This window comes from Cannabis sativa, chromosome 9, assembly GCF_029168945.1.
Source record: "Cannabis sativa cultivar Pink pepper isolate KNU-18-1 chromosome 9, ASM2916894v1, whole genome shotgun sequence".
Classification (NCBI taxonomy): Eukaryota; Viridiplantae; Streptophyta; class Magnoliopsida; order Rosales; family Cannabaceae; genus Cannabis; species Cannabis sativa.
Window position 1 is genome coordinate 52,119,983 of NC_083609.1, and position 12,763 is coordinate 52,132,745.

Here is a 12,763-nt window from a genome sequence, read left to right on the forward strand (position 1 = left end):
CTTAATTTTTTATAATTAATTAGATGTTATTCGGAGTATTCTTAGATGTAGATTCTACTGTATATTGGTAAATAATTATTTTTTATTATTATACTAACAAAATTAACAGTCGCACGAAAAGCGGCTATATTGCCTAGTTACTAATACAAGAACCGTGTACAAGTTGTTTAGCAGAAAGCTAACAAAATTATCTAATCATTAACTAACTGTTTCACTAGCTTTTTAACTATCAGAAGATTAATTAATCAGACCAATTAGTTTATTGGTTTACTAGGGACAGGGGAGGAGCAGGCAATGTTAACCCACCCCTTTACATGCCTAACTTAGTCTTGTATTTAGCTGAACCTCATCCTTGACCTATATATTAAAAAAATGATTCATTCTGGAGTATAAATAAAGTAATTATATATTTTAAAAAAGAGAGCATAAGATGCATATTACTTCATACTTTTCCAAAAGAATATATATATATATATATTATAATTTACATGTAAGATAAAATATATTAGTACATGGAATGGTTACTTGGGCAATAAATAAATATTGATATATATTAAACAATGTGATAGTTATACTATATTGTAATAATTTTATTATATATGTTGGTTTTATAAGTCACGAAATTTAATGATTTTATTGAATAAAATACACAAATCCTTTATTCTTAGAATATGGATCGCAAAGTAAAAAAACACAGAAATAACCCTTAAATTGTATGAAATTCACGTACATTAATCAATAGAATATTTAATAAAATGTACAGTTATATAGTTTTTGGGCTAATTAAAAGTAAAATCCATGAGTATAGAGAGCTCTAGTTACGTAGATATAACAGTATTTATAATTTTGAGATGTATACAATCGTTATGTATATATAGTGATCCAAATGAATGATAAATAAGATTTATATATATATATATTCATTATATATATATGTGTGTGTGGGCGTGGCTATTTGGCATAGCCACCCCAGAAATCCATCTCCCCAGACGTCCCACGTAAAGATAAGGGATTAATGTGAGGAGACACAGAAAGAGAGACAGAGGGTGCGTCGACGCTGTTGACATTTTCAAATAACGTGGTCGTCCTTACCCCTTTAGTTGACTCATGTTGATGATGATGATCATCTTCATGTTCATGACTACTTGTGTTATTATTAGTAGTAGTGACAATCCGGTCAAGCATTGTCCATGCATGGTCTGGGTCTTGATCAGTGTCCGACCTTCCAGCACCTACCTCAAGCCCAGATGTCTGCTGAGGGTCACAGTTAGTATTGGATGGGTAGCGCAAGGGCAGAGCAGTATCGCTGCCACTCTCGCAGTCCCGAGCAGGGCCAGCGGGGGCGTAGTGATCGTAGGATGATGCAGGCAAAAGAGGAGTAGACTTGTGAGGTGGAATGAGGTTATGGAGTAGAGATGAGCTATTGTAGTGAGCTGTCGGGTAAGTAGTGTTGTTGTGATGAAGAGCCACGTTCTGCTGTTGCTGATGTTGCATCATCAAATTAAGATGTGGGAGTTCAGTGGTACTTTCCTGATGTTGAGGTTGGCGAAGCATTTGGTAGTACTGCTGGTTGTTGTGATCTGATCGGATATTGAATGCGTTATTATTGGTCATGCTGTTATTGTGGTTCATCAGGTTGTGTTGATGATGATGATGATCTGATGATGATAAATTATTGGATGAGGATGAGTTGATCATCATCATCATATTGGCAGTAGTAGTAGTAGTGGGCGAGGTGCCTAATTCATTGTTAATATTAAGATGATGAGAATTGTTGTTAATATTATTATGATTATGATTATTATTAGTAGCAGTAGAAGATGATGATGAGAGTTTGAATAGGTTTTTCTTTTTGAACACCCTGCACACCACCCAACCATCCTCATGGTGATCAGGCTGGTTGTCTTGCTCTTCTAGCCGATACTCGTGCATTATCCAGTCGCTCTTCTGGCCGTGAGGAGCTCTTCCTCGGTAGAAAACCAAGGTTTTACGCATACCAATCTTCTTGAAGGCGTTGCGAATGCACTTGTCTCTTCCTGTGGCCTTCCAAAACCCAGCGTTGGTCGCCCTGTTCGTCCGAGACCCAGTTGGATACTTCCTGTCCTTGTGGCTGAAGAAGTACCATTCGTTCTGCGGTGTCGATCCTATTCTGCATCTCTCTGCATTTCCATAAATATATATATATATCATTTATATATGTATATATAATCCAGAAATACATCAACCTAATGACTTTGTCATCCATATAAATAATATATATATAATTCTTTTTTCTTTCTTTAATTATATATATATGTAATAAGTACATTAATTAACCCTTTGACCACATAACTACTATCCATCTCTCTCTATACACTTCCCGATCGATAGAGGAGTGTGTTGTGGAGATGGTTTCTTCTATCCGATACAGGCAAACCATAATATCAGTACCACTAATAAATACAATACACACTGCTCAAATAACTATTAAACATTAAATATTAAATATTAATTATTACAGACTTCATTAATGATTTGCACAATTCATAGTGTACATGGATATGTTCATGTAAAATATCTAATTAATAATTTAAGCTTCTTCAATTGTTCATCAAAAGTAGACTAGAGACGACTACGCGGCCGGTTCCTGCCGGCCTTGTAATACAACTAACGGATTGCCATATATATAAACTCGTAATAAATACAATTAACTGATGAATTATATATGACAAACAAATATATACTGTTCGAAACTTAATTACTCAAGCTAGCTAGATACAATATATGATAGAAAAGGAAATAATAATAAAGAATAAATATAGACGTACCTTGTAAATCCCAAGGTTCCATCTTGTTCAAATCGACCTCTCGAATGACCTCCATGTCAATCTTCTGAAAGGAGACCTTCTTCTTCAAGTAATAGTGAAGAAGCTCCTCGTCAGTAGGGTGGAATCGAAATCCTGGAGGCACACCACCGCTCGAAGAAGCCATCTCAGGATCTGGTTGGTTCGATGGACTAATAATTACTAATTATTTATAATTATGTTTATTTCTAATTTCACGTACGACGTCTCTCTACCTAGCTAGCTAGTCAATTCGGCAATTAGCAATCTGGTGTCTTACGTATCTCACTATATATATACATAAGAATATATATCAATAACGAGAGAGTACTACAAAGGTTAGTCTTAATATATATATATATATATATATATATATATATTTATATATATATATATAAACTAATTAATTTTTTAAGATGAATCTCCATTGTAGCTAGCTAGCTATACGCGGGTGTCAACGGGGGTGTGCCTGATGTGAATAAAGTTGACGGCCGGTCACTACGCCACCGGAGATGCTTAATAAAGCTTACGTACAAACTAAGTCTAACAAATCATAACAACTCCAAAATATTATATATAAATTCCATATTCATATAACATATGCATGGCCGATGCCATGTGTGTGCCACCTCAAATTTTTTTAGTTATACATATATATGTCTAACTTATTTTAATTGTCTTATCAAATATTCCTACGTATATATATAAAAAAATTTGGGATAGCCAATCAAAATAATAAAAGTAACAAAAGTTATACATGAGATGGGGTATTTTTTTGGTTAAAAAAAACTTCATTGTCTATCCTAAAAGCATGCTTAGCTAATCTATGAGGTTCAACATTAAAGTTGCAAGTTGAGAATGACACGAGAGAGATGCCTAAAAATGTTAGACAATAAAATTTTAGTATCAAAAAAGATAACACCTAATTTATCCTTATACATAACCCTACAAAGCTAAGAATCTAAAAAGACCCATTTAATGGGTAGTCTCATGTCTTAAGCCCAATGCAAACCTACCAGCAGTGCAACTGCTTCTGCTTGGAGAACTTAAAAAGATACTGATAGCATTTTTTAATTGTAAAAAATAGTATAAAATTAACATCCCATAATGAAGGTGAAACGAAGTTTACTGTTAATGACACTACTAAAAAATCTAAAATTTCCAACAATTTTACACCGTCGGGTAAAGAATTACTAATTATCTATAAATTTGTTGCCTATAAAATCATCGCATAATCAGTCATATTATGGGCTACCTAACTTCAAAAATTCTTTGAAAAATCTTTCATAGTTTCTTCAAGCATATATCTTTGAAAGGAGAATTATGATCTATGTATATTGCCGGAGTCCACAATACCGGCTGAGTACTCCCTTCCCGTCAGAAAATATAGAACATACATGAAAAGAAAAAAAAATTAACTGATTGTTATATATTTATTATTTAACAAATATATAATGAAGATTAAAATGTGGCATATTATATATTAATATGAGAATATATATTATGTGTTGGAGATTATATTATATCATATATAGTATATATAATAATATACATAAAATTATAACATATGAGGAGTTACAAATCTGAAAGTAAATTGTAACTTAAGGATCACAATTGATAAATATGTAATTATGTGAGTTGTTACATATGGGAGTTATGGAATTAATGGGATAAGTTTCTAGCTGTTAGAAATTGTTACAGTACTCTCAATTATATCATTTAAATGGTGTTGGGACGTTGGGAAAAGATTTAACTCGGAGAGGAGTTACATTTTAAGTTCTCTGAAAACAGTTGTTTAATAGTTATTTTTATGTTGTTTTATATAGTTGTTTTCGAACATCTGGAACATACATGACTTAGCACGTAACATCTATGTAGTATAATATTATGTATAAGTTCTAATAATATTGATGATTCATACAATAAACATAGAATCAGACTTTTTTTTTATATATTTTTTCGAAGTTTTTTTTTTCTTTTTATATATTTATGAATTTTATATTTTTACATGTCTTTCAGTAGTTTTTTTTTTCATGTTGTTTTCCCATATATAATAGCAACTTAAAAATATTGAAAAGACAATATACTTTGTAAAAAAAAAATGGATATCCCTAAAATTATAAACTTTTTATTTGAGTATTTATGGAATATTTTTTTTAATTAGATAGTAATATGAGAACTTAAATGAAAATGTTAACGTACAATGTATGTTATGTGAAAAGTCAATCTTAATAAATAATCATGCATTAATGACAATAATAGTAGTAAAGGAAACAAAGCATTTAAAATGAAAGAAAATGAAGGGAAAAAAAAAAGCTGGGTTACAATAAACTCTTACGCGGCTTCTCTGCTTTCTTCTCCCACTTTTTCTGCACTATTTACTCTCCTCCATTCCCTTTCACAAAAAATAAATTGAGAAAAAACAGAAAAAAAAAACAACAGAAAGACAAGGAGAGAGAGAAGGAGAGAGTGACTCATCTCTCGGAAGACGGAGATCGACCTCTGAAGTTACCATTGTTTGGTCTCCGAAGAAAACCCCCTCACAATGCCTTCCAATTATCATTTTCTTTTTCTTCTTTCCTGCTCTTTTTTGTTTGGCTTGGCCTCTTCTACCACCTTCATTTCTGGTATATATATTTTATTTTTATTAACGTATCAATTTGAATCAATTGGGTTAAGTTTTAAATCTAATTTATTATTTTGTGAATTGTTGCAGATAATGTTTTTGAGTCCCATGGCTCCACATCTCGTTCCCTTCTTCAAGCCAAAAAGAGTAACCACTTTTATTTTGGCTTGTATATATTTTTATGTTCTTTCTGTAGATTTGTTTTGTTTTGTTTCTATTCCAAAGTTTTTTAAACAATGAATTTAATAAAGACATAATTAGCAATGTAGAAAATTTGATGCCTCTTTCATGAAATGTACATGTCTTGCTCTGTCATGAAAACCGGAATTGAAATATTTATGTATAAGTTCTAATAATTCACATGCAATATTATGTATCTCTTCTTTATTTAGTGTGCAGTGCTATGTTGAAAATGATATAGAAGAACTAAGTAGTTTAGCTTGTTCCCTTTTTCAGCTTGCAACATAAACTTTGAGTCACAAAACTATACAATCATCACAAGCAAATGTAAAGGGCCCCAATACCCACCTCAGTCATGTTGCTTGGCCTTCAAGGAATTCGCTTGCCCTTTCGCAGATGCCATTAACGACGAGAACAGCGATTGTGCTGCCACCATGTTCAGCTACATTAATCTCTATGGAAAGTACCCACCTGGCCTCTTTGCCTTGCAATGTAGAGAAGGCAAAGAAGGTCTTGACTGCACTGACATACTTGAAGCAGCCAAACAAAAGACTAGTGCAGCTCATATAACATACACTACTCCATCCACATTGCTTCTCCTGCTTTTAACTGCATTTTCTCTGTTATTATTCAATTTGTTCTGAGATAACAAAACATCAACAAATCTCCACACAAACATATATATATATATATATATATATACTTTATATTCATTTTCTCTTCTTTTGTCGTTGCTTTTGTAGAGACTGTTCTCTTTTTAAGGGTGTGGTTCTTTTTTCATTTTCCATTCTTCAGAAACTTTGTATACTAGAATTACTGAAACATATAGTTTACTAGACAAACAAATTTGACTTTCCCATGTGTCCTAATTAGATTTTTGTCTTCTTATATTACTAATATTTTTGACAAAGTCATCACCTTTGGTAAAATTAAGGTAATACACCTAAAACACATATTTAACATTCTTTGGTGGTATTTTTATGTGCTATAAGCCACACATCTTTTTCCTAATGTATTTATACTTTATCAAAAGTCTATATATATGAGAATAATGGACCAAAGAATTAAGAATATGATTTATATTGTATGGTTTTGTCAATTGAGTTCTAGTACATATATTCATTGATCAAATCTGGATCCCACAATAAGATGATTTAGATATGCACCTGACGTACTATTGTTTGTCTATACTAGTAGATAATATATTATCAAAAGTTGAAATTTCAATCTAATTCAGCATATTAATTTTTGCTTTATCATTTTGTTAACACATTATTAGATGATGAAGCTTCTGCTAGTTTTTTGTGGCTGTGGATTTAAGGAATAAAATATTATGAAGCTTCACAGTCACGCCATTTATTCATTAATTAGGAAAGTCCAAATAATTCTATTAGTTAATGATAGATTATCATTCACAAAGATTTTTGTTTTGTGGTACGGATGTAATTTACAAAGTTAAACTTAAATCAAAGTAACATTCTCATAAAAAAAATAAAGTAACATTAATAAATTTAGTAATATGTTCTATTATAATATGTGACAAAATTACTTTACTTGTATGGTAGTTACTAGTTAGTTTAGATGGGCCACTAAAATAAAATAATTTAATATTATATAGATGTGTGTTTGGGTGTGAAAAGTGTGTACATATCAAAATTTAAAATTTTGTAATTAATCAATGAAATTTTCGTGCACATAATCACAAACGTGATGCGTCCCCTACAGTGTTTTCCTTTTGTTTAGTAGAAGATCCTTTCGTTTTGTAATAGAACATATATTATTAGTAAATGAATGGTAATTTCTATAGTACCTCAAAGAGTCGATCTTGTAGATTTCTATTTTCTTTCTTATCCAGAAAAAAAAAAATTAATCTATTTTATTTTTTTGATGATCGTGTATGTCGTAGTTATTCAGGGCTATATGTAAATTTTTTAAAAAAAAATTGAATAGTTTACAATACCAAGAATTAGATTTAAAGAATTACTTACCACACGTATAAGAAAAAATAATCGCGCGTGCAACAAAATATATAAATATTATTTTCGGCATTGTAAATTTTTCAAATTTTTTTAAAAATTTACAAGTAGTGTTGAATGATTATAATGTACGTTATTGTCTCAAATTATCTAATAATCTATCACTACTAAAAACTGTTACTTTTAGTGACAACTTTTTAGTCACAACATAATTTTTTTGTGACTAAATATGACTTTTAGTCACAACAAAATGTTACATGTGACTAAAACATAATATTTAGATACAAGTTGTCACTAATTTAGTTTTAGTCACAACGAGTATTGTGACTAAAAATACATTTAGTCACAATAAATTGTAATTTTTGTGACTAATACTTTTAGTCACGGACCTTTTAGTCACAACATAGGAATGATAATTTATAATTACTCACAACTTTTTCACTTTTAGTCACAAATTTTGTTGTGACTAAAAGTGAGATTTTTTGTAGTGATACATAAAATATATATATGAAATAATTCTTAGTGAGTAAATCAATTTGGTGACTTGCTACGATAAGTCAGGAATTTTCTGTAATAAATTTATGTGTAGAATGATAATTCTATCCAATAAAATTTAGATAATTATATATCACCAAATAATTAGAAGAGTTGATGAAAAAAAAACTTAACAACTTTTTTACAAGGCCAATCCCTAAATTGGGTGTAGCAGTATGCCCAGTATCCGGCAATATAATGAATATATAGCTGATAAAAGCATATTGTAAAGTCCTTTTTTTTTGGCAAGTTAGTTGACAAAATATTTTTTCCTTTTATGGTAAGATTGTTGTGCATTCATTTTCGGATTCTTACCTTATAAATTCGGTTTTTAGTTGCCCTTTTCCTTGTTAGGAAAGTTGCACTTTCAGCTGAACTTTCCTTTGTTGGAAAGTTATCTTTTTTAGGGAAACTTTGATTATTGCCTTTTCCTTATTGATTTCGATTGTATCTTGATACAATTAGAATATCTAATCTGTTTTTGGCAGGAATCAAGCATTGATAGAAGATCGGACCCGATTTTAGCAAGTTTCCCGATTCTGGTGTGATCTGCTGCGTCAGCATCCGATTCTGATGTAGCAGATCGTGTTTTCTTAAGAAAGTTTCTGTACAGCTGTAGATTCGAACTTGTGGTTGCCTCTTTGGTTTCTATGTTCTATAAATAGAGCCTAGAGAGTAACCATTCGAATCAACTCTTCCAATATTCATTTTTTGCATTTTATCTTTTAGAAAGAAGAGTGTTTCTTTGTTTTGTGAGAGCCTAGTTGTTCATCTAGGTTCTAGTTGGTCTATTTCTGTTCTTACTCTGTCCTAGAGGTTGTGAAGAACTACTTGACTGAACAAGAGATTGGTCTTCGAGAGAAGACTTGGCAAAGCCTTACTTCGGGAGGAAGTAAGCACTTGGTCTTCGGGAGAAGACTTGTTGAAGCCTTACTTCGGGAGGAAGTAAGCACTCACACTTCAAAGACGAAGGGAGTTCGGGCTTGAAGGTGTTTCAAGAAGTCAGATTCATAAAGTGGATTACAAAGGATTGCGGCAATACTTTAGAGGGAGTCTAAACTTGTTTAAGTCAATTATCTTTGTAATTTTGATACTTTATTAATTGATTTCATTCTCTGGGCGTGGCCCCGTGGACTAGGAGTGTTCGTGAGAACACTGATACCACGTATAAATCTCTTGTGTCAAGTTATTTATTTTTCTGCAAATATTTTATATTCACTGATGTTTTCTTTGTAGAGAATTACTTTTCTCGCTTCGCGTACGCATACTGTTTTATATTTTCTTATATATATTTGACATTTGCAAAAACGCGGTTTTTCAATTGGTATCAGAGCGGGACACTAAACTCTTAGTGTGGTCCTATAACGTTATTGTGTTAAAATGTCATTTTTTGCAGAAGGAAGTTCTATTTCTAGACCACCGTTGCTTAATGACTCTAACTATCCTTATTGGAAAGTTAGAATGAGGGCCTTTATCAAATCTCAAGATGAGAAAGCTTGGAGAATGGTTCTATCAGGTTGGTCTCTTCCAGTTGAGACAGATTCTTCAGGTAATACTACTATAAAATCTGAACTGGAATGGTCTATTGAAGATGATAAACTTTATGCCTACAATAGCAAAGCCTTGCATGCTATCTTTAACGGTGTAGGTGAGGGTTACATTAAACTTATATCATCTTGTGTTTCTGCTAAGGAAGCTTGGGAGATCCTTCAAACTCAGTTTGAGGGAACTTCTGATGTGAAAAGATCTAGATTTATCATGCTTCAAACTAAATTTGATGAGCTTAGAATGTCTGATGATGAAACCTTAACTGAATTCTATGAAAAATTATCTGACATTGCTAATAAATATTTTGCTCTTGGTGAAAAGCTTGATGACTCTGTTCATGTGAGAAAAATTGTTAGAGTACTTCCAGAAAGGTTTGATACTAAACTTTTGGCAATGGAGGAAGCTAAAGATTTTAGCACTATGAAGGTGGAAGAATTGATGGGTTCCTTAAGTACTTTTGAATTAAATCAACAGATTAAACAAAAGAACAAACCCAAATCCATTGCTGATAAAGGTAAAAGTATTGCTTTGAAAGTTGTTGACAATGAAAATTCTAATAGTGAATGTGATGATGAGATTGCTTTATTAACTAAGAATTTTTAGAAATATATGAAAAAGATGGGAAATAAAAAGAACATTTCGAAAGGTTCAAAAGGTAATACTTTTATTAAACCATCTGTTTCTAACAAAAAGGGAATTCAGTGCAGGGAATGTGAAGGTTTTGGGCATATTCAACCTGAGTGTGCAAACACCTTGAAAAAGAATAAGAAAAGTTTCAATGTCACTTGGAGTGATGATGAAACCGAAAGTGATGAAGATAATTCTGAAAATGTTGCCCTAACTTCTGTTATGACTGATGTGCTGTGTGATTCACAGGTGAAAGCTAGATTGGTATGTTTGAATAATACCATCGAACAAGAGGAATCAGATTCAGATGAGTCTGAAATCTGTGAAGAGTCTCTTGCTGAATCATACAAAGTCATGTATGAAAAATGGATTCAGGTTGCTTCTGAAAATAGATAGTTGAATAAATTAAATAAAAAACTGTCTCATCAAATTGAATTGTGTGAATTGAAAATAAAAGAGTATGAGACAAATGTTTGTGATAAAGATGAAAAAATCACTCTCTTAAAAAGGGAACTTGAAAATTTTAAGAAAAATGTTCAAATGCTTAACCCTGGATCTTCTATTTTTGAAAAAGCCCAGAATGCAGGTCAAAGAGGTTTCGCAGGCCTTGGATCAAATGGGATGGAAAGTTCTGGAGTCACGAAGTTTGTAAAATCTAGTGTTCCAACGAAACATTCTGAGGCTACAAAGTCTGCTGCAACAGTTTCACAGCCTGTTGTGGCAAGAGCTGTTTCTGATGCTACAGAATCTCCAGGATTTTCGAAAAGAGTAAGTTCTTAGGTAAAAAGATTTGTTCCCACTTGTCATTTTTGTGGTAGAAAAGGACATATCAGACCTAAATGTTTCACGTTGAAAAATCTGTTTAAAACAAATTATTTTGATAATTTGGAAAAATCTCAAAAGAAACATAAAGGTTTGAAACAAATATGGGTGAAAAAGAATTGTCTAGCTGGTTTTTCTGATAAAACTGCTGCATCTCAAATGTGGTATTTTGACAGTGGTTGTTCTAGACATATGATAGGTGACAAGGATTTTTTGACTAACATACGGCCTATGCAATGTGGAGAAGTCACTTTTGGTAATGGCTTATCTGGAAAAGTTGTTGGTATGGGAACTCTAAATTTTGAAGGGTTACCTAGACTGAAAAAATGTGATGTTAGTTGAAGGACTGAGGGCTAATTTACTTAGCATAAGTCAAATTTGTGACCAAGGGTTTACTGTTTCATTTGATAGTGATCATTGCTATGTTCTTAATGATGATAATGAATGTATCTTGCAAGGATTTCGATCCAATGATAACTGTTACACTCTAACCCCTGTGTTTACTTGTCATTCAGCTATCAATAACACCACAGATTTGTGGCATGCCAAGCTTGGGAATATTAATTATAAAAACCTGAAAAAATTGTCAAATGCAGGTATTATTCGAGGACTTTCCAAGCTTGGTAAGGAAAGTGTTGGTAAGTGTGAACCGTGTCAACTTGGGAAGCAATTAAAAATCACTCACAAGCCTGTGTCTGATATCAATACCTCAAAAGTATTGGAATTGCTTCACATGGATCTTATGGGTCCAATCCAAGTTGAAAGTTTGAATGGTAAACAATATATCTTTGTTTGTGTTGATGATTTCTCTCGTTTTACTTGGGTAGATTTCTTAAGAGAAAAGTCTGACACTTTTGATGCCTTTAAAACTCTTTGTTTGAGATTAAGAGTTGAGAAAGGTTGTAATATTGGAAAAATTGTTTGAATTCGAAGTGATCATGGTAAGGAGTTTGAAAATTCTGTGTATGATGATTTTTGCAAGTCTACAGGTATTACTCATGAATTTTCAGCTCCCAAAACTCCTCAACAAAATGGAGTTGTTGAGAGGAAGAATCGAACATTGCAGGAAATGGCAAGAGTGATGTTAAATAGCAAGAAGTTGACAAAGCGCTTATGGGCTGAAGCTATTAACACAGCTTGCTATACAATAAACAGAGTGTTTATTCGTCCAGGAACCTCAAAAACATCTTATGAAATCTGGAAAGGTAAGCGCCCCAATGTAAGTCATTTTCATGTTTTTGGATGTGTGTGTTATGTTTATAGAGATCGTGAGCGTATTGGTAAATTTGATGCTAAAAGTGATGTTGGTGTGTTTATTGGATATTCCTTAAACAGTAGAGCTTATCGTGTTTATAACATGAGAACTCAAACTGTTTGGAATAAGCTAATGTGGTTCTTGATGATCTTAAAGATTTTTCAGAGTTTTCCACAGAAGCCAAGATAGATAGTCTCATGGATGCTCCTCCAGAAGCAGCAAAAGCAGATCCTGATGCAGCAGAACCCATTTCTGATGCTGCAAATGACGAATCTGCTGCTGCAACTGAAACTGGAGAACCAGAAACGTCTGTCTTGACTCATCCAAACATCATCACTGATCCTATTCAAAAAGAACCAAGCACAAGAGTCAA

The 12,763-nt window shown here is 32.4% G+C and overlaps 2 protein-coding genes across 2 annotated transcripts; one reads left to right on the forward strand and one right to left on the reverse strand.

The window, feature by feature from the left end:
- Positions 1–758: 758 nt before the first annotated feature.
- LOC115723676 (NAC domain-containing protein 101-like) lies at positions 759–3,056 on the reverse strand. The gene is made up of 2 exons (XM_061104129.1): positions 2,808–3,056; positions 759–2,159 (listed from the first exon to the last, which is right to left on the reverse strand). Exons 1-2 carry the CDS (start codon positions 2,968–2,970, stop codon positions 952–954), a joined length of 1,371 nt encoding a protein of 456 aa, XP_060960112.1. The 5' UTR covers positions 2,971–3,056; the 3' UTR covers positions 759–951.
- Positions 3,057–5,122: 2,066 nt separating this feature from the next.
- LOC115722086 (GPI-anchored protein LLG3) lies at positions 5,123–6,481 on the forward strand. Its single transcript, XM_030651207.2, has 3 exons — positions 5,123–5,449; positions 5,539–5,595; positions 5,905–6,481. Exons 1-3 carry the CDS (start codon positions 5,368–5,370, stop codon positions 6,270–6,272), a joined length of 507 nt encoding a protein of 168 aa, XP_030507067.1. The 5' UTR covers positions 5,123–5,367; the 3' UTR covers positions 6,273–6,481.
- Positions 6,482–12,763: the final 6,282 nt, after the last annotated feature.